Source organism: Melospiza georgiana, chromosome 2, assembly GCF_028018845.1.
Source record: "Melospiza georgiana isolate bMelGeo1 chromosome 2, bMelGeo1.pri, whole genome shotgun sequence".
In the NCBI taxonomy this organism is placed as follows: Eukaryota; Metazoa; Chordata; class Aves; order Passeriformes; family Passerellidae; genus Melospiza; species Melospiza georgiana.
This window is the reverse complement of record NC_080431.1, coordinates 69,906,897-69,932,939: the sequence shown is the minus strand read 5'-3', so window position 1 is coordinate 69,932,939 and position 26,043 is coordinate 69,906,897. Positions and strand designations below refer to the sequence as shown.

At 42.4% G+C, this 26,043-nt stretch overlaps 1 protein-coding gene across 1 annotated transcript in view; it reads right to left on the bottom strand.

Annotated features, from left to right (window-relative positions):
- Window positions 1–26,043, bottom strand: part of MTMR2 (myotubularin related protein 2) — a 62,834-nt gene that overhangs the window by 24,755 nt on the left and 12,036 nt on the right. Inside the window, exons 2-3 of the mRNA XM_058043844.1 lie at window positions 16,393–16,498; window positions 771–846 (exon numbers count right to left, since the gene is read on the bottom strand). Of these exons, the coding sequence (XP_057899827.1) occupies window positions 771–816 (46 nt within the window). The 5' untranslated portion in view covers window positions 817–846; window positions 16,393–16,498. The remainder of the gene's footprint in view (window positions 1–770; window positions 847–16,392; window positions 16,499–26,043) is intronic.

Here is a 26,043-nt window from a genome sequence, read left to right as displayed (position 1 = left end):
TCTGCAGTGTATGGTGAGAGTACGAGTTCAAAGTCCTTTGGACTCTGAGGAAAGCGCTTGAGAAAAAGATTAATTATGGAGGCAGGTTGCTTGGAGGTTTTCTTCCTTGTTTTTATATTGGTGTTGATGGGTGCATTTTTTTGTGAAGTATTTTCAGTTTTCATTTTTTGATTTTTTATGTTTAGGACTGAAGTTGCACTCTTCCTTACCATTTTAAGGGGAAGGCAACATGTTAAAAAAGCAAATGCAAAATCTTTCACAGAAAATTAATCAAGAGGCTTACTCAAGCCTTCAGAATGGAGTGCCATCAGCAAATCTGAGGCACATCAGAACGTCGGGATGAAAAAAGAAAAAACCCATCCCCCATCACAGTAAAGTCTCTGCAGAAGCAGTGTATCCTTTCCTAGAGCCCATGACAGAGATTTGACACATAATTGTGCTGTGTCAGCCTAGGAAGTTACCCTGTGGCAAGGACAAACTGAAACAGTTGATCCATGTCCTCTCAGGAGGCAGCAAATGCAGAGCTGTACAACTCACACCCCATCACTCACGGCAAGAGCGTTGAATTGCTTTGTACTTGCTACTGCTAAAAGAAGACACAGTTACCTTGGCCCATGTGCTGTGCAATTGCTCAATTAATGAAACAATCTCATCATGGTTCCCAAAACATCTGCAATGTGCTGTTGTTGGTCAGTTAACACCAGGATATTTTGCTCTATGGATACTCTACTGTTTGTCAGCAAACAATAGGGAATTTCCTCTTCACGTACCCATGTCTTTGATGGTTTCCCCTGGCAGCAAAGGTGGCTCTTCCATTTCAGCCAATTTATTTGCCTCTCTCAGCACCTAGGCAAAAGATACAAGTACAAACAGAAATTCATTATGTTTTCATAAACCAAGAAGTTTACACTTACAGGTCAACAGTATCAAGGACAACAAATATTCAAAGATCTTGAAGTACTGCCTAGGGTCTCTTCAGAGGACAACACCACGCTCTGTACTTTGGCAGCACACTTCCAAGGTGTCCTTTCATGCTCCAAACTCCTCTTGCCCAGGCCACTTTCACAAGTCAAATTCCTGCACAGTTATGGACAGAGCCAAATTAATCAGTTCCTTTCCCAGCTGAAGTGATCACCGATTACTACAATGACATCAATATACAGCAGAGCAATTTCTAGTTTACACTGAGGAAAACTGAAAAGGACACTTTGGTCGGTCACTCCACTGTGCTCAGTGAGGGTCCCACAGCTGCAAAAGCCCTGACTTGACTCAGTTACAAAAGTACTATTTTGACAGGTATGTATAGGAGGTACAGTTTTGATTTCTTTATTTTTGGCTGCCAAATGACCCCTTCTTCACTTTCTTTTGGGTTCGTGTTATACCACAGAGCATGACTTCTCAGACCTATGACTGCATTTACACAAAGGTTTTCACAAGAACAGCTGCTATCATGGGCAGATGGACATTTGAGGAAAGCATGGCTGTAACTAGGAAAGCATAACCTGGGGTCTAAATCTATAAGAACTAGGAGAGAAATGCAAATATAAGTGATCAAGGTTAAGGCTAAGTCTCTGTGGCCAAATGTAGATGGATTTAATCATGTTGTCCCTGTCTCGAACTGGACAAATGACCACAATCTCAGCAGTAGAGTTTGCTCAACCTCTTAAAACAGACAGGGAGCAGGTAAGTTACTACAGACTCTGCTTCATGCTACAGCAACCACAAAATTTTGAGTTCAGGGTTGGTGTGTGTCCCACCTGCTGAAGACAGGCAGAGGGAGCTCGCTGCTGCTCACAGCTGAATGTGCAGGCTCATTCAAAAATGTTTGTTTTTTTTTTTTATCATAATGCAAGGAAAGGGGAAAAAAATTGCTTTTCAAATTGGTATCAGGAAATCCCTGCAAAGAAAATTCAAAGACATAGCCTAAAGTGGCATTCTAGAACCTGACACGTCTGTGGTCAACTTTCATGTAGGATCAAGCCAGAGGGAGAGCCTCAGGGAAGAAAAATTCCCTAAACTATGCAAAAAAATTGGAAACAAACCCAAAGAAAGCCCTTGCCACAATAAGAGCACATTCCAGCATTTTCACACAACAGATTGATGCATAGATGAAAAGATTAACAAGATCAAAGCCTTCTTGAGAACAAGATGTACATTTTAAAAAATGCATTCAAAAGACTCTTTAAAAAAATTAATAATAAAAGCAAGTACAGTCCTGGCTTCCTAACAGAAACCTCCCAACTGCACCCACTTAGATCAGGTCTTACCAGGGAGGCTGTCAGAGCAGTTGGGCTGGGGTCCACAGGATGAGTAAGGAGAGGTCACCACTGACAGAACTCACACTGGCAGCAACTTGCAAGGAAGTTTCTCTTCCCCCACATCAGCAACATCAGTAAAAATAAGGTTTTGCTGGTATAATGAGCAGAAATCAATGTTGAGGACTTATTTTCAGCACAGCTGTGTTGGCCAAAGATCACACACCCCATCAAAGCCCTGACTGAGGGCCTCCCTGACAAAAGCCTGTGATGTCCTGTGCGTCCAATTTTGCGCTTGAGTAACAGCCCTGAAATTAGCAGGGTAACATCTGGATTATGATAAATGAGATGGAAGCTTCTGGCTAATTAGCCCATAAGTGGTGGTCATCTTTTTGGCCTTTTATCTTGGAAGGACATGAGTGAAAATACACTCTGCATTCAGAACATGATCACAGCTTCTTTGAGAAGGTCCCTACCCCACACGCGCAGCAGCTGCTGCCAGGATCACTTGGGTCAACAGCTGGACTCACTGCTCTCCTGCAGATGTCAGCGGGAGCACGTCCAGCAGTAAACATTTGGGAAACTGGGTTCTATCTCAAGCCAAAACAAATATGAAGTAAGACACATAGAAAACGCTCGGTATGACAAACATCTGCTGAGGTGGCAGAGGTGGGTGCTGCTCAGGTGGGTTTTAAACCCTGTCCTGCAAGTGGGGGAGAGAAGGAGGGAATAGGCTAGCAGTATGAAAGACAAGGACCTCCATGTCAACATCATTCTCTGAAGACAAGGTTGAAAGCGTTTTCAATTTAAAAAGTGTCTCTTCTAGGTCTAATAAAATCCATCTGCTCACTCACACTTCTCTGAAATGTCCCCAGGATCAGAGGAAAGGGTTAGCAATCCAAACCTGTGCTCACTTTAACCCAGGGCAGCAGATGGCCGGCTTCCTGGAAGCATAGCACCTCAAGGTCGGCCTCCTTGCCTCCCCTCTTACTATTTTGGGGGCTTTTTGCTACAGTCTTGAGGACTAAACTCATTTTCACAACCCCTCAAGTGACTTCAGCACAGTACCTGTCTCAGGTAACAAAGCACTGACTCCATGGTGATTTCAAAGGTACAAGCATATAACCCCTGGAAAACTGCCATCCTTTTCACGAGGCTGAGACAGACATGGTCAGCAAGCCCAGGACAAACACTTCTCTCTGCTGTGCCAGTCGTTGCACTGTCTACTCAGCAGCAGATTTTGAATGAGCCTCTAGTTGGGCACTTGAAACCCAACCTGGCAGAAACCAAGAAATGAATGGTAGGCATTTTCCTGAAACACACTTCCATCAATGGCTCCTTAAAATTGATTCAGAGAAATACAATCTGTGTGGGGCTGAAAATGCAAGCAGCAGACAGGAGAAGACATATGCAGCACCAGCCAAGGACAGGGACCACCAGCAGGTAAGAAAAGTGGGTGGATAAGAGAAGAGGAGTTTTGGAAACAGATCAAGGAGAAAGAATGGTATGGGACGAAGCACATGAAGCTCTGAGATGACGTCAGTGTCATAAATGGGCCCTTTGCGCCTTATATGACTAAGGAGGTGACATGAAAAGCCCTTCCATCTTACTGCCAATCCTCCTCTCCCCCTCAAAATCCAAAAACGGTTCATTAAACTGTGAGAAAAATCTTTTTTTGTACATTAGCCTATTTTCAAGACTCTAAAAATAACACTCTTGGGCCCAAATTTAGCCCTCTGCAAACCTTACAAAATTAAATTAAGAGCACCAATAAGGCAAGGAAGCAGGGAATGGAGCCAGGGACACGACTGTGGCAGCCTGGCTGCAGGGGGGACAGCAGCTGCTGCTACATAAATGCTACTCAGGCAGGTACCACATATGCCTGCAGCTGAAATGTGCCACCTCCGTGTGCCTCAGCCTTTGAAATTGTTCAGTGGGACTAAAACCAAAGAATTCTTCGGTATCTGCAATGCAGAACACGCCAGAGCTGGGCAAATCATTATTACTTAGGAATACAACCACAATGACAGAGTTTCACATGCCTCCTTCTGTCACAGTCATCTCTAAGATGGTTTCTGTAAGAAACATATACAATGACCAAAAACCAGTGGAATACTCTGCCTTGCCTCTAAGCTGAACCAGGTCTTCATTATCTTCTCCCCACAAAAATGTTATGCTTGGTAACTGAATCTCTGGAGGAATGAAGTCCTGTTACACACCAGAACAGCCTTTATTTCTGTCTTCTTTTACCAAGTAACATTATGTACCCATCCCACCTGTCAGCAGCTCTCTCTCTAGATGAAACAGCTAAGAGACTGAGAATGGGAGTACCTTAGAACCTAAACACATGTCCTGGCTCAGCTCAGAGGGTGTGAGGACTTTGTGCCACCACCTACCTTTGTCCTCTGCTCAAGCAGCAACTTGGCAGAACAAACCCACACTGCTACATTCAACAACCACTTCTCTACTCCAGGATCCCACCTTGTGTAAGCTCCAGCAGTCATGCCTAGCTGAAGGTGCAGAGCTCTCTCATGCCCTCCCAACTACTGCCCCCAACGCAGGGAAACTGCAGTTCTGTTGAGGCAACCTCAAGATCTAAGCAACAAAATCATGATCTCCTTTGCTTGCCTGTATGGGGTCAGGGAAAGATATTTAGGACCTGCTAAAAAGGTAAGACTGCTGTGCTTCAGAGTACTGCAGTTCTGGCAAGTGTCTCCAGCCACATGTTCACACTGCCTCCTAACACAGCAGCCAGCATGCTGCTACAAAAATCCCTCTCCTGGACGATGTTCCTGCGCAATTTGTGCACACAGCTCATCCTGAGCAGCTGCTGCCAACAGGGGTGGTACAGAGTGGAATGGCAAGCACACTCTATGCACAGGTCTCAGAGCTCTGTGCACCACTGAACACTGCTCTAGAAAGATCTGAGAGGGTACATGACACCCTAAATTCTGAGTTTGCTTTCTGACCATGAAGGAAACAGCCGATGTGCTTTCCTGCTGTACTGCCTGGGGAGGCGCTTGCCTACCAGCGAGGCTGCACAGCCGGGCTGACAATCCCCGTCCTGGGCTGCCTGAGGCCAAGCCAGGACTGCCTCCTCCTGTCACTGCTTCAGTGTCCAGCTCACTCAAGATGCCCTGGGTCTGCTTTATGACTTTTATAATGGAAGTTTTCCCATAACCTGGATCATTTTGCCAGGACTAGCTTAGAGTGTGACTGCAGGAGTGAAGGCAAGCAAAACCCAGGCAGGAGAGAGGGGGCAGCTAGAACCAACCAGGGAGAGAGTCATTTTATCCCTGGACACTGCACAAGCCTCCTGATAATGAAGATGCATGAGGAGAGCACCTGAGGTCTCTTCTAGCCATCTACCAGTTATTCTTTTGTAACTTTCTCCTGAATGTTTGAGTCCTGAAACCCACAAAGGTCAGATTGTTTGCCTTTACACAACATAAGGGGAGAGAGGCTTGTGTTACCAAATTGTTGTGTAACAGTTTTCATAAGTCTGCAAAGATTATTCTATCCTGAATCACAATAAAAATGAGCAAAAGGAATCTTTTTTGGCTTAGACAATATTAAAATGTACCCTTTTTTGTAATATTTTTCCTTTCCTCTGAGTTAATCTCTCCTTGGTAACCTCCTACACACTCCAAGTCACTTTGCACATTTGGAACAGAGTTGTTGTGCATAAAGCCACAGCACTGGTTTGACACGTTCAATCCGACAGCATGGACACCTTGCTCCTGCATTACTCCTTTCCCCAAAACCTCTCCCCATGTCTGCTCCATCTACTGAGAAGACAAGCTCTCCAAGCTGGGAACTGCCTTTGTTCCAGCTACACAGTCCTGTTGTGTTTCCTACAGCAGGAGGGCAGTCACTTAACATAAACACGTACAACCTGCCTGCACAGACAAATATTATACACACACCAAGTCCCCTTGCTTCTGCAACCCCTGAACTCAGATTTGGCATGTCTCTGTCTACCTTGTGAGCACGCACTGGTCAGCAGCAACAGCTGAAAGACATGCTGAAGGGACAAGAATGCACATGTTGTACGTGTACAGAAACACACAGAGAGAATTAGTAGTGTTTAAAAAAATCTATCTTTTCAAATATGGAATTGAAACTCAAAAGCCAAGTAAGAGGTTTAATCTCCTATAGGAAAATATCTCTCTGATACTTTACACTTAAAGGACTACCTGGGAATATTCTGGTTGTACTTAACATATCTAAACTTTCCTTTGCTCCCTTTTTTTTTTAATGTCTTTGTCTCAAGAAATGGAAAATGATTAAATGCCCTCCTTAATCACCATTTTTGCAACTTTACAGGCAGTGTAGTCAGTAAGCTGCAGAAATATGATTTCACCTGAAACTGGAGATCTGTGCTGATCCCCCTAGGCACTGTGTAGCAGTCAGTGGAAAGCAGGATACCTAGGAGATGCACCTTTAGGATAAGTACCCTTCCTCCCACTGAAGGCTAAGAACTGGGTAAAGGAATGTCAGTGCAGATCTGGAAGGGCAAATCCCAGTTCTGGTCCTTCCTTGTGGTCAGCACAGCAAAACCCAATCTCCTGGACATTCCCAAACAACTGAGCAGTTCTATCCTATGTTTTCAGAGAAGTACAAATGTGCTGTGTGCTGAGAGGCAGCAGGGAATGAACCCGAATCAGATACAAATACTGCATGGATTTAATTTAAAACAGCATGACTCCAAAGCCTGTAAGACAGGTTGTCTTAGCTGAGGTATAAAAGACAGCTTTTGTGTCAGAGCTGGCTCTTGTCTGCTGTCACAAAGAACCACATAAGGGAAGTCAGCCTTCCTGCAAAGACTTAGCCATAGGATTACTTTTACATATTTGATTAACTTAGTTACTTTATTTGTAAATTAATAGCAAAACATATACACTTACATAACTAATACTTCTCTGCTTTAAATGCCTTTTGGGGGGTTTCAAACCACGTTCACCTATTCCTTCCCCTGAACTGCCGTACCACTCCATCCCTTTCCTGTTTCATGGCTGTTCCCACCAGTCAATCAATGAAGGACAGTGACACTACAGCAGGTGCATCAAGATTTATCATTATTCCAGTGATGGTGTAAAAATGTCTGAAACAAAACAGAGAAGCTCTTTCCATTCATGCCAGAAAAAAATCCCCACAGTGGTCTAATTCTGTCCAGCTGACATTGACAGAGGATGCAGAGCTGACACAGATCTGTGCAGAAACAAGATGAGTATGCTTCTGTAGGACAGTTTTTCACAGGTGGACAGGTTTCTTCTCTAAATGAAACATTTCTTACAACAGGAAAAAAGGGCACATTTTTCCCAGCATTTCACTGCTAAGGTGCTTCTGTCCTCTCAGTGCTCAACCATCAGGACCATGGAACAGAAGCCATGCTTACTTGACTGCAAACACTGCACTACACTGAGGAGAATTTCAGCTTCCATTTATGGCTATTTCAAGTGTACTTGGAGAAGATTTGTGTGCTAAGAATCCTACTGGAAATGCAATAAAACATAAATCAAGCAAGTAAATGGACTTTGTTGATTATTTTTGAATCATCAAGAATACCACAGGAGAAAGACTATGGGAAAGAACAGAAACATCTCTGCCTGACTGAGGCACAGGGACTTTTCTGAGGATTATGACCAGATGGCTTGAAAAACTATGTTAGAGACATTCAGAGCTGCAAGATATTAATTGCAGGGAAATGCTTTATGTCTTATTCCTTTGGGATATTAAAAGTTCATAGGGTAAAAGACAAAACACCATGGACACATGGATCATTTCAGGAGAGTACACAAAGAATCAAATATACCATCGAAAGACCACACCAAGCCCATTCAGCTCCTAAGAGAGCACTTGGCCAAAGGCAGCCTCCTAGCTCATTAAAAAAAACAAAACGCAAGAAGTTCTTAAGTTATCAAAAATGTTCTGACAACAGATCACATATTACACTACTCTAAAGACAGTAATAACATACAAAGTACACTGCAACTACTTTTAACTACTCCTTCCCGACACAACTAAAAAAAACAAATCACAAACTGTGATCTCTGCCTACCATATATGTTTTGAGAAAGCATAAAAGTCCTTGAAAAATCACTTGCTTACTTACCACTGTCTTGAAAATCTTTAAAAAGAAGCTGAAGGTTATTGTATTTAAAAAAAAGAAATACAGTCCCTAAAGTACTATAAAGAGACTCTTCTGCAGGAGGAAGCAGCCACCATGCAGTGCTTCCCTGGGGTTTTCTGCTTTGTTTTTTCTATGATGTTCTTCTCCACTCAGACCCAAATGTCCAGTGACAAAGAACAGCCTCTCTGGGTTCCCTGGGCTGGTGAATCTCCTGGGCCCTCGCTGCACAACTGCAAGGCAAAACTTAGAAGCTCAAAGGAACACATTGTTGAGGGCCACTCGTTCAACCACAGCTGGCTTGTCTCTTCAAGTTTGTATGGCTTGGTGCCTCAAGACAATTCTCTCATTAGGCTCTGACAGAAAGTCGTCATTGACTCAACTCAGCAACGCTCCCTGGCACAGAAGGTTGCAGATATTATCTATTCAGACAAGTCCAACATTTTTTAATACAAAACCTTCTTCACTGCCAAGGGTTCCACATACGTCTGAAACCACAATGCCTCTGTTCTGCATGGGCTGCTCAAAAACTTTGGACAGCACACTAGCTTGACTCTATCCTTTATTTTTACTGAATTTTGTTTAACAAACAACTTACGTGCAAAAAGAAGATTAAAAGTTTCAAGGAAACCATTAAACTAGTTCAGTGAATTTCATATCAATAGTCTTAAGTGACAGAAAAACACTCTGACCAAAACCAGGGTTATAAATTCTACCAACTAAAATAAGTCACAGAATACTACCTCCATTACTGAGAATTTCACTTTTGAGTTTGATACATATAATTATATATTTATAATGAGCAAACAATCATACAGAAGAGAACAAAGATGTTTCATTCCGTGCAAAAACATCTACAGAAAATCAAATCTTGGCAGGCACTGCGTGCAATCACAAATCCATGTACTCCCTTTAAATACCATGCTTGTTCATTCCTGCCTGATCTGTCCTTCAGTTTACAAAACTATAACTAACAGGGGGCAGGGGGGGAAGCCACCTCTTACCTGGTTTTACTCAACAAAAAGAGCATTCTTGCACTTTGTAGCTAGGAGAAATATGGTAGTCAATTAGGAATAGATGAAAATATTTTTGAGAACATATGAAGGCCATTTGCTCATTCTCCTTAGCTTTCCATTCCTAATAGATGGCAATCATAAATGCTTCCAGAGATTTCTGTGCGTTACTCCACATTCAAGCCTTTAGGTACCTCTATATAGGAAAAATTAGCAATGTTTGCTGTCTTTGCTGTTTTCTAACTAGATGAGCACTTAAGGGAGTATTATTTCCATGTAAAGGAGACAGAAGACTGACTGCATCTGGCTTTTTTCCCTAATTTGCATGAAATCAATATTTTGCAACCCAGAGGTTGGCTACTCTGTGGGTTTGTTTCCTTAAAAGGGGGAGGTGCAAAAAGGACTTACTGGGGAGAGGTGTAAGGAGGGAATCAAGATCTTCCATCTCTTGGGATATTTCAAAATGAAAATTACTATAATTCTCATGAAATATGCAGCACTTACTATAAACTGGAGTTCTTGAAAAATGTGACAGGGGCTAAATTCCAGTCACTGACAGGGTTGTCCTGATATGACCATGCTTATGGACAAGAGCATCATTCATTCTCCAGAGCCAGTCCTTTGTGCCTTTGTTCACCAACAGCTTAATGCTCCAAAGAAAGGAAGCCCATTTTCCCCAGGCACACAAATGCAATTCATATGGTCAAAATCAGAATTTCGAGATAGTTAAAATATGTTTCCCTGTAACACTTCCTTACTTCTCTTCCGCTGCTCTTAAAGTCCCTCTGTTTGACACCTTTGATAACAGAAAGCACTGCCTGTTCTTGGATTTGGCCCTTGGACTTTATCCCTGTGTACAAAGGGACCTATGGAAATACAACTGGCAGGTCAGGTGAAGGCCACTTCTGCCTGCATAGCTTCCACTCCCGTACAGACACATGAAAACGTGAAGTGCACCTCCATGTGAGAACAGAACCAAGCAATGATGCAGAGAAATACACGGTCAAGTCTTCATACAGTGACAGTAAAAAGATGAACAGTTTATTCAGTTTCACTGCTGCATCACCAGCTCACATCTAGCCAAGTGTTTTGTGACCACAGGTCAATTATGTTCACCATCTGGTGGCTTGTGCAATACAGTCTGTAACTTAATAGCAGTCACAGTCCAGTGCACCAGGAAGGAAAGCTCCCAGCATGGAAGACATCTTTGCATTTGCTATGAACAACTGCTGCTTGCAGGCAGCCTCATGCAAAGAGTCAAGGGCTAGTCTGAAACAGGAATATTTATCTCCATATATTATCACGGAGCTGACTGGCAGGGCCGAAGGTCTTCAAACAGCATGGAGGAGCTTAGGCAGAGATTTTGTCATGATTTAGTGCTTCCAAGCTAGCATCACTCACTGACTGAAAAGTCCCTTAAAATCAAAACTGAAAAACATTGCTTAAATGAGTGCTCAGAGTTTAAAACGTTATGTCACTCTCTAAACCCAGCTCTTGTTGAACATGTGTTACACATAACCAAAGCCTGACACACTTCCTGCATTGGCAGGGAAATAGTAATGGAAAAGCTCACTGAGGCTAGTTTTAGTGATTTACAGCAAAGCATGGAGGGGGGGAATCACATCTTTCTTCAATATGTTTTTCTACTAACAATATACGTGTCCTACAAAAAGCTAGTCTAAGCTACTTTGCACTAAAGCTCGAGTAAAGCAAAGGTGGCAAAGTCAGTGACTGGCATTTCAATCAATCCTGCCCAATATCATCTGAGGGACAGGATTTACCTCTATTTTACAAGTCTGTATCTGGAGATACTACTCTGCACTCTCTCCACAGTCAGAAGAGAAATACATTAGGTCCTCAAAGCAGATAAAACTGCACATTTACTTGAGTCCAGTTAAAGCTGGGATCCACAGAAATCACTTGCTGCCCCTCAAAGTACGCTCCCAACATCTGCACCAAGGACTTCTCTAGCTCAACTCCACTACATTTTCACCTAACATGGACATATCCTTAAAGCTGAGATAGATCAGATCATAAATGATCTATGTCCTTCTACTGAATGCAAAGGAATTGTGGTTGGCTAGCTTCAATGCAGACTTGCCCAAACAGATTTAATCCAGGAAACCTAAGGAGACAGCAACAGTATCCATTTACTATCTTGGAAGGAAATACTCCTTCATACACCTTTTGTCATGCACCAGTTATGTATCTTACAAAATAAACCACATGGGCTTGTCTACAGTCTTTAACCATACACATAATCGAGAACAAATTAAAGTTACAAGCCACTCTGTTTCTTCCCATTTCTAACCTTCAAGTCCTGGGAATGCTACAACAATATTCTTGCACCTCATGCATTAACCTACTTACTGTAAATCCACCAATTCCTTGTATATTAAAGAAAATCATTATGTAGGGAACCAACAGTCATGAATGGTCATATGCTTGTGTTGTCTGGAGTCAGAGGAGTATCAGGAATTGTGAATCTCGTTGCCCTTGAAGGGCAGAACAGTTTAGTGGTCGCAACAGCAATGCTAACAACAAAGATTTAAACCACTTTTTCTGAAGGCTGCACAACTAGGCAGGTGACACAGATCTGCTGCAATTTCCTTCTTTCTAGGTGCAAGAAGCAATATAAACAAAACAACATATGAGTTTGGCTTAAGCTTTTGCTGCATGCAATCCAAAAGCAAACACAACAGGCCTTAAATGATCAGGCAAAGGTACTGTTCTTAAGGGAAGTGGTAGCAGGCTCTAGGGCTTTATCCACTGCTTCTCAACTAGAACTGAACAGGATCCAACCTTTTATAAGTGCCATTTCAAAGCTTTGAACATGGTAAGCTTCAGGCATTATTCTATAAAGCAACAGCTACCTAAAAATGAAAATCCCTACTGATAAAAGATAGAGCATCAGCAAGAAGACTTAAGTACTATAAAATGCACAGACATGTCTCCTCATTTGCACAGGAGAAAATACTGCCTACAGGACTTAGGAGCAAGAAACTCACTGTATTTTATTAACCACCAACTTCCCAGATCTGTAACTGCTATTTATACACTCCAATCCCTTTGGTAAAGTTGGCTTTAAGGTGTTTTTAACATCTCAACCCAAATTACAAAGTATCTATGGATTTCCAAATCCATTTTCACTTCCAACTACTTCAATTCTGTTCTTGCCTGACCTATAACTTATGTTAAAACATATGGCAGGGTATTTGCTGAAAAATCCCTCCAAGATATATATACCCTAAATCAATTCTAAATCGTTTTGGATTTAAGATCAGGAAGGGGGTGGAAGGAGAACCTAAGAGTGCTTTGTTGCGTTTCTGTTGGGGTTTTGGTTTGCTGGGTTTTTTTCTTTTGTTTTTTTTTTTCCCTATGAAACTAACTGAAGCAGCCAAAAGTTATTTAGAGTTAGTTTATGAAGTGAAAATTCTGTAAACTTTCTACTGGAAAGGCAATTTAATCTCAGTTCCAGATACCGACATGCTCAATATACATAAAAAAAAAAAAAAAAAAAAAAAAAAAAAAAAAAAAAAAAAACCAACAAACCTTCATAAAGGTCATTATTAAATACTTTGGAGAAAGATTCAGGAAAAATACTGCACATGCATTCAGTAGGCATCCCTAGTGGCTGTCTCATTTACCTCATTACACACATGTGCGTGCACACACAGAGTGTTAATTGCACTCCAAAAGAAAACTGCAGGCACAGACTGCAAGAAATTAGGTGGGTCCTTCCCCTGGTTCCCTCCTCCCAATGGACGCCCACTATTCTTCTAAAAATTCCCCACAGAAAAAGAGAGTGCTAATTGTAGCTATCACAAAGTGTTTTTCCATCGTCACAGAAATTTAATTCCTAAATTTGAGCCAATGCACACGCAGAGGCAGAGACCAAATAGAGGTAGGAGTGGTGATGAATCCACATAGCAATTCTGTGCAGGGAAAATTTAAACACACAACAAGAGAATAATCCCACAACTGGCATATCCACATTAAAATCTTGAAAAGTTTATTTTCAGCCTCTTAAAGCTAACTGATGCAACACCTTCCTGTGAGAACATTGCATAGCCCAGGCATTTGCCACCCATACCACAGAGTTACCACAAAATGCATCAGTTCCCTCTTTAGGGCTTGTTCTCTTACATTCTTTCAGGAACAAAATGGGACCTCTTTTTGTTCCACAGTAGTGAGATGCTTAGCTCAAATCTCAGTACCTGAGTACTCAAATCCAAGTGACACTTGGGAATTCATGCTGTCTTGTGCCAATGAAAGCTGCACAAGATACTCAGGCATGTAAGGAAAGAGCTAGAGGAGAGAACATGCTCGTGCCACTGTATCAGTTAATGCCTCATCTGCAATACCCAAGGCAAGGGCACATCTCAGAAAGTTCAAAGAAAACAGCAAAAATAATCAGGACCTTAAAAAGATCTCCCATAGAACTGACTTTCAAAACTTGTGGAACAATCACAGAGATGGCAATTCAAAGAAACCCAGACAAAGAATGACAAGGGAAAGAATCTCCATTGTCCTCAACTTAAGACCTGAAAGAAACCAGCATTAGCTGGCCATCACTCATAACAACTGTTCCCTTTGGGAGCTGGCACCAGGCTGCAAGAGGAAGCCCAGGGAGCAAACAGTAACACACCAGCACTGACAGTGATGATTAGAGGGCAGATGGTGGGTCTGCAGTTGCACTGGCAATACCAGCATGACAGGCTGTACACAGGTACAGAACAGATCATCTGACCCCCAAGAACTGCTCTCCAGCATAAGACACTCCCAGGAATGAGGAGTGAAATGATGAATGCATGAGTTCCTCGAGGAGAATTAAGTCAATCTGTAGCAGTGGAAACTGTCTCTTTCTCCCTATACTCTAATACAAGTAGGAGCATATACTCTAATACAATGGGAATGCATTTTCTCCAGGTCTGCCTACCACTGACAAGCAGCCACTGGAGCGTAAAGGAATGGCCCAGGTTTACAGCTACACAGGCGCACTGCAGCCACTCACAGCACCTCTGCAAGAGTAAGCTTCAGGTGAAGCACAGAAGACATGTGCCAAATTATCCATACACAGTGTTGATGCAGGTGAAGAGCAAGAAGCCAGCAGAAGCAGGTGCTCACACTCAGCCTGCAGTGACACTATTGTAAATAAGCAGTCCTCTGCTCTACCATCTCTCCTGAAACATTACTCTAAAATGAAAGAGGAGCTGCATTTGTTCCAACCAAGGCAGAACTTTAGATTGCTTGGAAATTAAAAAAGCAGGCAGGCTGTGAAGAAATCTCTCCTGCATATTATAGGAACTGTGGCACAGCATGAAATTATGGGCTCCTAATGGCCTCCAGGAACACACAGGCTTCTTCTGCTCAAAAAAAATCTCTCATGCAGCTAAGTGAACATTCCTCTGTGGACACTGTTTTTCATTGCTAGTGAGTACAGACACTCTGTTGAATGGGAAACCAGAAAAGCTGAGGAGAGCTGGAATCCCTGCCCAGACAGCTTACAGTTCACACAGATAAGGTGACAAAAGGGAGGAAAGAGTCACAAGACACAATCGGGATGGCAAAGAAAACATGTTGAACCATCTTAACTACCAGAAGGGAAGACAACTTCAGTTGTAAAAAGGAAATATTGGCTTGGCCTCTACTTCTAAAGGTAGTCCTCAAGTGTCACAAAAACTGTGAGAAGACGACTTGGACATCAAAACTGAAAAAAGAATTCCACATATGCAAACTTCAGTAAAAAAAAAGAAAGTAAGTTAAGTAAGAAGTAAGTTTATCTTTTTTTATAATATCATATATATAACATTATACAGTTCAGCTGTAGCAGAATTTGCAATTTTATTCATATCAACAAGCCACTTAGCCTCAGCCTAAAAATAATATTTCCTGTATGTTAGAGTGACTGAATACCCTAACTTCACAGAGGGACAACTTCAGACATATTACAAATTTCCACACCCAGGCGTGTTCAGAAGATAACTATTTGTATCCATAGGCAAAAGGTACAAACTATCATAGAATGCACATAAACTACTGATTGATTTCCAAATGTTAGCTTAAAATTGGCTAATAAGCTGCCTTTAGTAAGAAACATTCATATACTTGTCATGAACAGGTGGACTCTCAGTTATTAATTATGGATGACTGAGAAAGCACTCATGGGATGAAAAATCACCATGCTTGTCAAAGGAATTAGCTTTGTACTCAGAGATTTTTATGCAATTTTACTGTGTTTACATTTTACAAAGATTCTCAACCACAGCTGAGAAATGCAGAAGTTGTTAATACAAGGTACCACTACCAACAGTTTTATACTCAGGGACTTTTTTTTAGAGCTAAGATATATCAAAAAACCCCTTGGCTTCATAAGAGAAACATACAAAGAGCTTTCAAAACTCCTGTGACACCGAATTAGAACTCTGAATTTATAATTAACTAATCCAATAGCAGACTTCAAAGAGCCCTGTTTGGACCTTTTTTATGTCAGAGCAATTCATAGTGACAGAATAATATTTTTATCAGCTCGGAGATTACAATCTTGCTCTGAAAGAAGGTACTTCCAAGGACTCAGTGTTTACAAACAGGCAGAAGCTCTCAAGACTGAACACCTCATGTATATATACATACACATAACATACATACATACATACATACATAAGGAGGAAAAAGTATATACAACTGACAGGTTGAGGATTTAACTTACTTAAAGCACCTAAAAGAAAATGGAGCAACTTTGAAAATTCACCTCCAAGTGAGGATTGCAGAGTCCGCTTTTTCAAGATTAAACAACTTTATAAAGAAGCATATCATATGGTAGAGATTAAACTTCAATTTCACCTGTTTGACTTCAGGTCCTTTCAGTAACTTGGCTAAATACATTTTGGCATCACTGAAAACTGACATTATTTTACCATAGCAAACTCACAGAAGCAAGATGTTCTCTGAAGGAGGTCACATTTTTGTATTTTTTTTTTTAAACAAAACATACCCTTAAATCTGGAGAGAAGTTGTCTGCTGAGGTGGAGATGGAGTCAGACGACAAAGCAGAAGCAGATTTGGTGTGAGTGGAATGGTCCGACTGCGACGTGGAAGCGCTACAAAGAGAAACACCAGAGGGTATCAAAACTGTGCTCGAGAAAGTTCAAAAGCTGACAAGTCCAGCCACTCTCTTACAGTCATATCAGGCATTTCCCACTGTTCCTACCCTTTCCACTCTCAGTTATTCAGCTCTCAGCAGTGCTTTAAGAGAACCTGTTCTACTTGCCATTACCAGGGATTACCAAAGCGTACACAACTCTTTACTAAAACTCAGCTCTGACTGAGCCAACATTAACCACAACCACCACCTTGAGCAGAGGAACCCACTCAGTGCCCAAAGCTGGGTGAGCAGATGCAGGTTGAGATGTGTGTGATGAGAGCCTGAACCAAGAGGCCAGAACTGCCAACCCACTGCACAGCCAAGGGCCTGGGGACCTGTGTCCCGGCCAGGTGAGCGGACACCCAGAGACACGGCAGGAGCCAGTGACCCCAGACCGTCCTGCATTTACACTGGCAGGGTGTAAGAGCCCAGGGCTTCCTTTGTTTGGGGTCCCTCCTCAGAGGCACCAGCTTGAGCTGCTATTTTGTTATTTAGTTACTGCACCAAGATTAAGTTGTTTTAAGGATGGAGTCATCTTAGACCCTGCTGAGGGAAATCCAGGGTGGAGATGGTAGCACATCTTGGTCTGTCTGTGAGTGCGGGGTGTGTAGCTGCAAAGGGCCTTTGCTCCCTGCTCAGGTGCTGAGAGAGCGACTGTCAGACTGGCTCCTGGATGGTTGGATGGGGAAGTTTCCTTAGCACTGGATCAAATCCTAAATTACAGAGCTAAGGGCCTCCATTTCAGCCCTTCAGATGGGAGATATTAGTGCGCTGCAAGGGGATGAAAACAGACAGACTCCTGAACGCGCGCCAGCACAGCTCCGACCGCAGCTGTACAGCGGGGGAAGAAATTCAGAATTAAAACTCTTTTCATTGCACACAACTTTTCTTCTTCAAGGATGCATGCAAAGCTGAGGAGAATAAAAAGACTCTTCCAGCATATGTCTCTGGTGATATAAAATGCAATTTTCTAAATAACAAAGCAAAACAAAAATTTTCCTTTTCTATACAGTTTTCCTAATATAGCTGTAAACAATTAAAATAAGCTTATATTTTACAGCATTTTTATGCTGCAACCTCTCCTAGAACCCTAATTGCTTAAAATGAGTATTTGATACCAAGGCTTTTAAAACCCCAGATGGCTGCAAATAAAGATCCTATGAGGTACAATGTTACTTCCTGAAGTCACTATACAGAGATGAATACTACCTGTGCCAATTAATTCTTACCAACCCCACAAAGGTATTAGCTGGGTGTAAAGATACTCTTAAGGATCAGCTATCAGACTTGAAAGCCTAGCCTTGGCTGAAGCAGAATATCACCAGGAGTATTACTGTAGCTACTTACGTTAATTAGACACGTGACAACCTAGAAATAGCTGTATCTGAGCTTCCAAAGGGCCTGGAGATTTGGTTATTGTCTGAAAATTGTTTTGCTCCTGATAAACAGCCACCAAAAGGCCAAAATGTTCCATTTTTATTTCTATTCTTTGGAGTTTGGCAAAGTATTGCACAGGGACTGTTAAAAAGGACCACAGAAAAATTTGGCTCTTGCTGGGAGTTAGTCCTGTCTGTTCAAGAATTAAAGAGCACTGGCACCTCTTTCATTCTGAGAAGTAGAAACTTCAAAATGGAACCTTTAGGAACAGTAAAAAGTTATTTAAAACAAATTACACTGGTGTGCCAATTGATTAACACAATTCCACTGAATGCACTTGTTGTACAAGGTTCAACAGCCAATCACTCAGCTTTCCAATGTGTTCAGCTGCTGTGGTGTTGCCAGGTAAACACACAATTCCGGATGGCCAGAGTGACTTGTGCGTACAACTCATGCCCCAGACACCCTACAGCCTCTGTTCAGGCAGAATATCATCTTACACCAAAACAGCAAGAACCAAATCTGTAAAACCTCCCATTCTTGTGAAGGAAAAGGCCTCATATAAGCACTGTATCTGGGTATAGTTCCACATTACAACAAATCTGATATAAAGTTTCTGCTGCTGCTGCTGGGCTGCTCACATTCCTCTCTCCTCCGGACCCAGAGTGCACATTGCTGCCATCTCCATTGTGCTGGACAGGCATCATGGGATGCACGGCTCAATCTGCCGATCTGACAGGGCAGTAAACTATTAATAAACATGAAGAGAGTCTGCTGTTGGGTAACAAGGCTGATTGGATTCATTACATGGCTATATAAATCATCAGATGCAGCACACAGAGAGGGAAGGAATCTGTATCTGGAGATGATGAGGAAGGCTGAGAACACTTTGCGCACAGCAGCCTGCAGGCATGCTAAATTAGGCTTAGCACTAAACCACATTTTTACATTACTCTCCTTAAATGAGCTCAGACCCCTTATGTGCTCCCTTGAAACTTCTTTCAGCCTGGTTTCTGCACGGTCAGTCTTCACCTTGGTCTTTTGCACCCATTTAATTATCTTGATTTTTAAAAGCATGTTAAAAAAAAAAAAAAAGAAGCACTTAATTTAATTATTCCACAGAGCAGCACCCATTTACTGTACAGCAACCTATAAGGAGATGGTACTTAGAGCATACTTTAAGGTACTCAAAGTCATCAATGAAGACCAAGCAGACACTGTAGATGCTGTTATTGTTGGGTGACAAGCCTGACTCCTGTCCCTGGGTCCCCACCGTGCCTTCTCCCACACCAGCTCCAGCTGGGGAGGCAGAGGCTGAGGGTAAGCCTCCAGAAGCCTTCTAGCTGCCTCCCCTCTCAGGGCCCACTCTTTTGTGTATTTAAATGCATTTGAAAGGTCAGCAGCTCTGCTGAGTTTACGAATCCTTTAGCACAGGTGTAAGTACCCAAGCCAGGGCACACCAGCAGCTGACCTGGCCCTGTACCCCATGCAGGACAGCTTGCTCAACCAAGCAACCACAGCAAAATCACAGTAACCTACTGGCAGAACCATTTCCATCAAAAATTTAATGTCCTTTAGAGAAAGAAAAGGGAGCTGGAAAGACCAGACAGGTTTAGTGGAGCATGCTAGTCTCTGCCCCAAAGTGAGGACAAGCTAGACCCAAACAGTTCCCAAGAGCTGTCTGTCTAACTTGCTCTGAACAGCTCCCAGGGAGGGAGAGCGCTAACAAAAGGATCAACATTTCACCAGTTTTCCTGCTGACACAACTTGTCTGCCTAGATGCATTCCCAGTGACTGCTTAATACACAAGCAGTGATTTTCTAATCATTATAAACCAAAGATTTTTATGAAATTGCTAATTAATTTCACTTTCAAAATAAGGGCCAAACAGCATTATGCAAGGGAAAAAGAAAATGAAAAAGGGGGAGAATGATAATACACAGCATGTCTGAGCTGTGACTGTGTTTTCTGTTTATTGATCATGCTTGGCTTCAAGTGGCTGTTAAAGAACAAAAGCATTTGCATTTTAGAAGTAGATTTTCAAAAGCTCCCCACACCAATGTCCCTGTGCTCCTGCAGAAACCACCAGAGAAGCCTCCCTCCAGTGACAGCAGTGGGAGCCTTGGGGAAGCAATGCCTGCAGACACAGCAAACAATACCTCTGGATTATGCAGCTCAGCACAGTATGCATAGGTTGCATATGTTTGGCTCGCTACCTCTCTTCTCCTCATCTGCCATTTCCAGGGAGCTGAGATGGAAGGAAGGAGCAGACAGCAGAAAGGCCGCTGGTTTGTGGCTCCCTCCTCTTATCGGTGTCAGGCAGCTGCACAGCTCCAGCTCCACTGCTTAGCAAACTAATTAATCTGATGTCCCTGCATGCACATGAGAAGATTATTAGTTTCAGTGGTTTAGTCAATCTTAGCTCCCCTTTGCTGCCAATACAACAGCAAAGATCCTCAAACCACAGAGTTTCATATGCCTTTGGATAAGGGAGAACAGGAGAGTATCCTGGGACCGGCACACAAACTCAGAGGGAGGACAGCAGAGCTCCCTCCATGCTTTGCCACCAGCCCCTCTGCATCAAATCAAGCAAATCATTTACTTGTGCCTCTGCCATGGCTTCTGCACATTATCCCAGCTTTTGCCAATGTGAAGTTAAAGCTGTCTCGTGCAGTACTTTTGGCAGCCTGACGGGTACGTCTGGCATCAGCTTAATGTGCTGAAGACCCCACTGAGGACATTCTGTTCTCACAGGCACAAACACCCAACAGCTGCATCTCACCAGTAAGGCAACACAGAGTAGACTGAGGGATGGCCAGGGCATGATGGACACATTTAAGTGCTGGGTTGGGGGGCACCTGACAAACATCTGAGAACACAGGTAAGTTTGGACAGATCTGAGCCAGGGTTAGAAATCACTAGGGCTGTGCCAGTCACTGCTATCTGCAATACTACTTAAACACGCAAAATTATGGTATTGGCTCGGAACTTCATTAAGGTTCTGGAAAACAGCATATACTCAGATTCACAAAATACTTTGAGTCCGCCTATAGAAAAATAAGTGAGCTCCTGTGAGGAACCAGGGATGACCAAGGACCTCCTGGAGCTTTTCTCTTCCTCGTGCTTCAGGCCCAGACAGCTTTTCCTTGTCCATGTTGATGGATGTCTGTGTTAAGTATGAAAAGAGACCCCTTCAACAGGTCAAAAGCACCTTCAGGGAAAGGACTTTACTCCTGTGACTGCCATTCCTATTTACTCCTCTCCTCATTCCTCCCCCATGCAAAAGCAGAAAACAGGTCTAGGGTGCAACTAACACTGATCTATCTTTCATCTTGGCAATTATTTTTATTATTTAGATGTTTTTCTTTATAGCCAGATTTGGAATGATAAATGGTCCAAGTGCGAGCTGTCGGCACAATGGTATTATAGAACGTCTGCACGCAGTAGTAACCCTTTGGCTATAAGGAATACATACATGCAACTAGTCAGAGTAAAAACTGGAAACTGAGCACAGTGACTCAACTCCTGATAAAGTGTTCATTGTTATTATTAGGACTATCTCACAATATGCCAGGTGGTTTTCAAACATAATTCAGACTCAGACAGATGCCCTCCGGTGGTTCCTGTTCAGGCAATTGAAAGGTATTACTGCACCCGTAGCAGAATTGAAGGCATGCCAGCATGCTGAGCCTAAAGTGTCAACAAAGATGGAAAGGAGCTGCAAACAGAAGTGTCTGTGATGCACAAACCTGACCTGTTAAACTATGAACATGCAGGGGAAATATTTTGGGGGAAACCCGTGATAAAGTCTTAAGCCACTTCAAAAAATATAATTAAGTGGCATTTGCCATTAATGATACAAGGTAATCTCCCTGCAATGTAAAAAAAGTGATGTATAAGAAAGCCCAGAAAGAGAAACAAAATTCATAGTTGCCATTTGCTCTGGCAACTGTTACCCTAGGAGTTTGAATATGAAGTTCTTTCCTTCCTAGCATAGAGAAGCAATAGTTTTCCCTAGAAGTAGAAAGCACAAGTACAAGCTTCTGAAGATCGTGCTTTGACCTTGTGAGGATCTGAGCACGACAGTGAGCCCAAGCCAGGTAGAAGATAAGCAAAAAGATGCAAAGAAACTGCCAGAATCAAACCATGAAGCCCTGAAGCTTTAACTTGATGCAGACCAATGCACCATTTCTGAAGGACTGAGCTCCTCTATCTATATCTTTACCCCTGTTGTTGGGAACTTAATACAACATTCTTCATACTACAAAGCCAGGATATTTTACTTAGTTGTCTTCACACTCCAGAGGAAAGAAAAACTCCTACTCTGTGATCTCTGAGAAAAGCTTTCTGTGAACATCACCCTAAGGATGACCACTCTATACAACCTCTTCTCTTATATCGGGTGACTCAAGAAGAAAAGTCAAAACAACCAATTTCACATGTCACTTAAAACCAAACAACAACTTCTTGCAAAATCTTAGACAGAAGTCACAAAATGAATATGAGGTGTGATCTGCCTAAACCATCTCAGCCTGTTAATTACTGAGAATGGCCATTTCTGAGCAAGCTCTTAGAAGTGTGCCTCACTCTGTTCAGCAAAATTATGAAGTATACATATAGTCATTCTACTATACTTCTAAACAGCAAGAACATAAATTCTATACACCTTCCCAAAGACAAGTAAATCCTGTGCAGAAAGGGACTGGATATGATGAGGGTGGTGAGACACTGGCACAGGTTGCCCAGAGAAAATGTGGATGTTCCATTCCCGGAAGCGTGCAAGGCCAGGTTGGATGGGGCTTTGAGCAATCTGGTCTAGGGGAACATGTCTCTGCCTGTGGCAGGGGGTAAAAAGAGACTTTTGTCTTGCTTCAAAGTAAGACACTGTATTAAAAAAAAAAAAAAAAAAAAAAAAAAAAAAAAAAAAAAAAAAAAAAAGCAAACCCCAAAACTAGAGAACATCAAAAGGAAGAAGGTAAGATTAAGTTCTGATCCCTAAAGTTCCAAGTTCCCTTCCTAAATCCAGAAGCGGGAATATGCATATGAATTTAACACCCAGAACACTCAAAAAAATTCATGGAAGAGAAGGGAAACACATCTCTGGATAATATGCCCACTTTGAGTTGCAGTACATGCACAGGGCTTGAGGACACCTATTTTGTGTACCAATGTCTCAATGTCATAAAAACTAACCTGGCTCACTCCTATAAATAACACAACCAAAATCAGTAGCCAGTGATGAAAAAGCCACTCTTCCAGCACCTTCTTTATGAATATTCTATCTCTGTCAGTACAACAAGCAGCTGCTTCATTGCTCACAGAGATGTGCCAATTACTCAGACACTAATTGGCATGAGCTGCTCACACCATTTCTTCTGTATCAAACAGAATATTTTGTTTCAATAGTCACTGAACTGACACAGAAAACAGGTGACAAAATGCACCACTGAGCAATACAGTTTCAGACACAGAGGTCATAAATGAGAAAAACACTGTAGAGGCAAATTTCCATTTCCTCTCTTCCTGCTTTTTTAAAAGTTTCTCATTATGTTCATTCCTAAAAATTAATCAAGGTGAAAACTGCAAATTAATGATGACGAGTGGCAAATACAATTTAATTTGAAGCTTCAGATGCCAAGAGGGCTGGGTCAAATTGATCTGAATTTACAGCAGGGCCATGAATAGAAGCACTTGTATCACTTGGGCAATTCTTTTACGTGTGTAATGCTCCAGAGGTATTGAGCACTCCTCACTCACTTCCCAAACTCAGACTGACAACACTCCCTCCCCAACACTTCCAACACTCCTGTTCCTTCAAGAGAAGAAAAAGCTAATACTGAAAAACCTCCTGGGTCACATCAGAGCAGAGGGAGACAAACCAGTGCTTGTTCCCCATGAATATGACTCTGTCCCAGGCAGCACTGGCTGGAACACCCAGCTGTTGCCCACATCAGACTCTCCCATTTGCAGCAGCTCTCTGTGGATCTGTGCTAAGGCTAAGTGGTCCCCATAGTCCTTATCTGTGTATACACACATACTGCTAAGGGTCCTCAGAAGTCCCTCACACACCCCTCTCCAGGTAAGCACTTGAAAGCTCTGTTGGCATCTTGCCAGAACCAGGGCCTTGCAGCAGGAGCTGGGCACTCTCTGCTGGCTTCCACTCTGCTGCTGTAAACTAAGTTTAACATTTTAACACCATCCCTCCCAGAACAGGAATCCCACAGTGACTGGCACCACGTGTGCCCATTATAAAAGGCAATGCCTTTCCCAGAGATTTCACTGACTGACAAAGGAGTGGTATCTCCAGCGAGCAGTGACTGGATCTTAATTCATCACAGTGAAATAAAAAGTCAAAACAGACTAATTCTACCTAGACAACAAATGACACAGGAAACTACCTATAGCATACGTAAGATGCTTACCCCTCTGAGCACCCAGTACCATCTTTTTGGCACATGCAGGACAGACAGCTTTAGTTTCAGGTGAATTGACTGGAACTCACAATTTTTGTAAACATTTAAAGATCCCAGTTCAACCTCTGCTTGACCTGTGACAACCTCAGAGGGGAAGAACTAAAAGCCATAAACAAATATGCTTTTGAAGGAAAGAAAAGCACAGACCGCCAGGCTGCCTCTGGCATATACATTTATATTATATAATACTGCACTCTCACTATTTAAAAGGGCCACCAATGTCAAAGTTGACCATCATCTAAAAGAGAAGCCATTTTAGCAAACAAATCATGGTGCATGTATGTGACAGACCTAAAATAGTCCCCCATGTCACTTGCCTGAATGAAGAAGTCACTTCTGTTGTCAAGCAAAGCCGGGTCTCAGTCTGACTTCAATGTTCCAAGGGAGGAAAATGACATTTTTTAAAAGTTGATCCTTCCAAGTAGCATCCTGAGCTGAATACACAGTACATCTTTTCCCAGGAGCCATAAAGAAAATGCCCTATATTTTGACTGTGAACAAGCTTTTCTAGGAATGCAAATTTTGCTCTCAATAGTTACACAATGGACTACAGTGTCACAAGCACCATTCGTGCTCCATTAGTCATTCTTTTATTTTTTTTTAAACTGAAATTCACAAAAGGCCCACAGTGTGTGTAGAGCACTTGCTAAACAATAGGCTGATTGTTTAAAATATTTGCAAGATTCCAAGAATAAAGACCAACGCCCAAAGACAAACCAATATGCACCATGTAATTAATAACAGCAAGGAGCCCACAGTATCATGCTCTCATGAGTCAAAAGTCCAGAAGGTAAAAACCAGGAAGGACAAGAGCTATGAGACCCCTGGATCAATATTCTCTGATCAGCACAAGAAAGATAACTACAAAATGATCTGTATTCATGAGAGGAACAAAAGGGAAGTTCAGTTTCTAACAAGCTCCCAGCTGGTATGGGATGATCCTCAGCTACAAGAGAAAAGAAGAAAAAAAATATTCAAGAAATTGTTAGACTTCCGCAGGGAACTGACATTTTGACTCTGCTCTACCAATTTAATTCCAGCCCATATCCAGGGAGTGCAAAGTTAGTTCCTACCTTCTGAAAGCAGGCTGATAATCCCGTATTTTGGTCTGATTCCAGTTCCTGATGGAAATGTTTGGATTGCAAAATCCAGCCCAGCACAAGCCCTTTTGCTTGCAGCATTAGGAGTCTGGGCAGGGAGTGGCAGGCAAGGCAGGCATCCCATGTTCCCCAGGTGACACACAATGCAAAGGCAGCCCTGTCCATCTGCCTCTGCCCTGGGCCTTCTTAGGGAGGAAGGTCTGACAGATCTCCTAGAGATGCTGCACACATCTGGGTCTCTGCTCCAAAGCTTATGGGTTTCCAACCACCAGCACAGGCCCTCAGCATTGAAGATAAATCAAGCTATAAGATGAAGAGAGGTTCAAAACACAACCCTGTTTACTGCCAACATAAACAAGGTCGTCTACGAGGACAGCAATCTCACCTGCTCTTCTCTGTGGCTTCCTGCACACTGGGTTATTGCTATGCTTCTTTTTGGCATCTCTGGTATTGTTCAGAAGAAGCCAGAGCCTTTGTTTTCAAATATCACATGCTACAGAGGGCAGGACTAAACTAGAAATTAAGATCTTGCCTGCTCTGAGAAAACTATT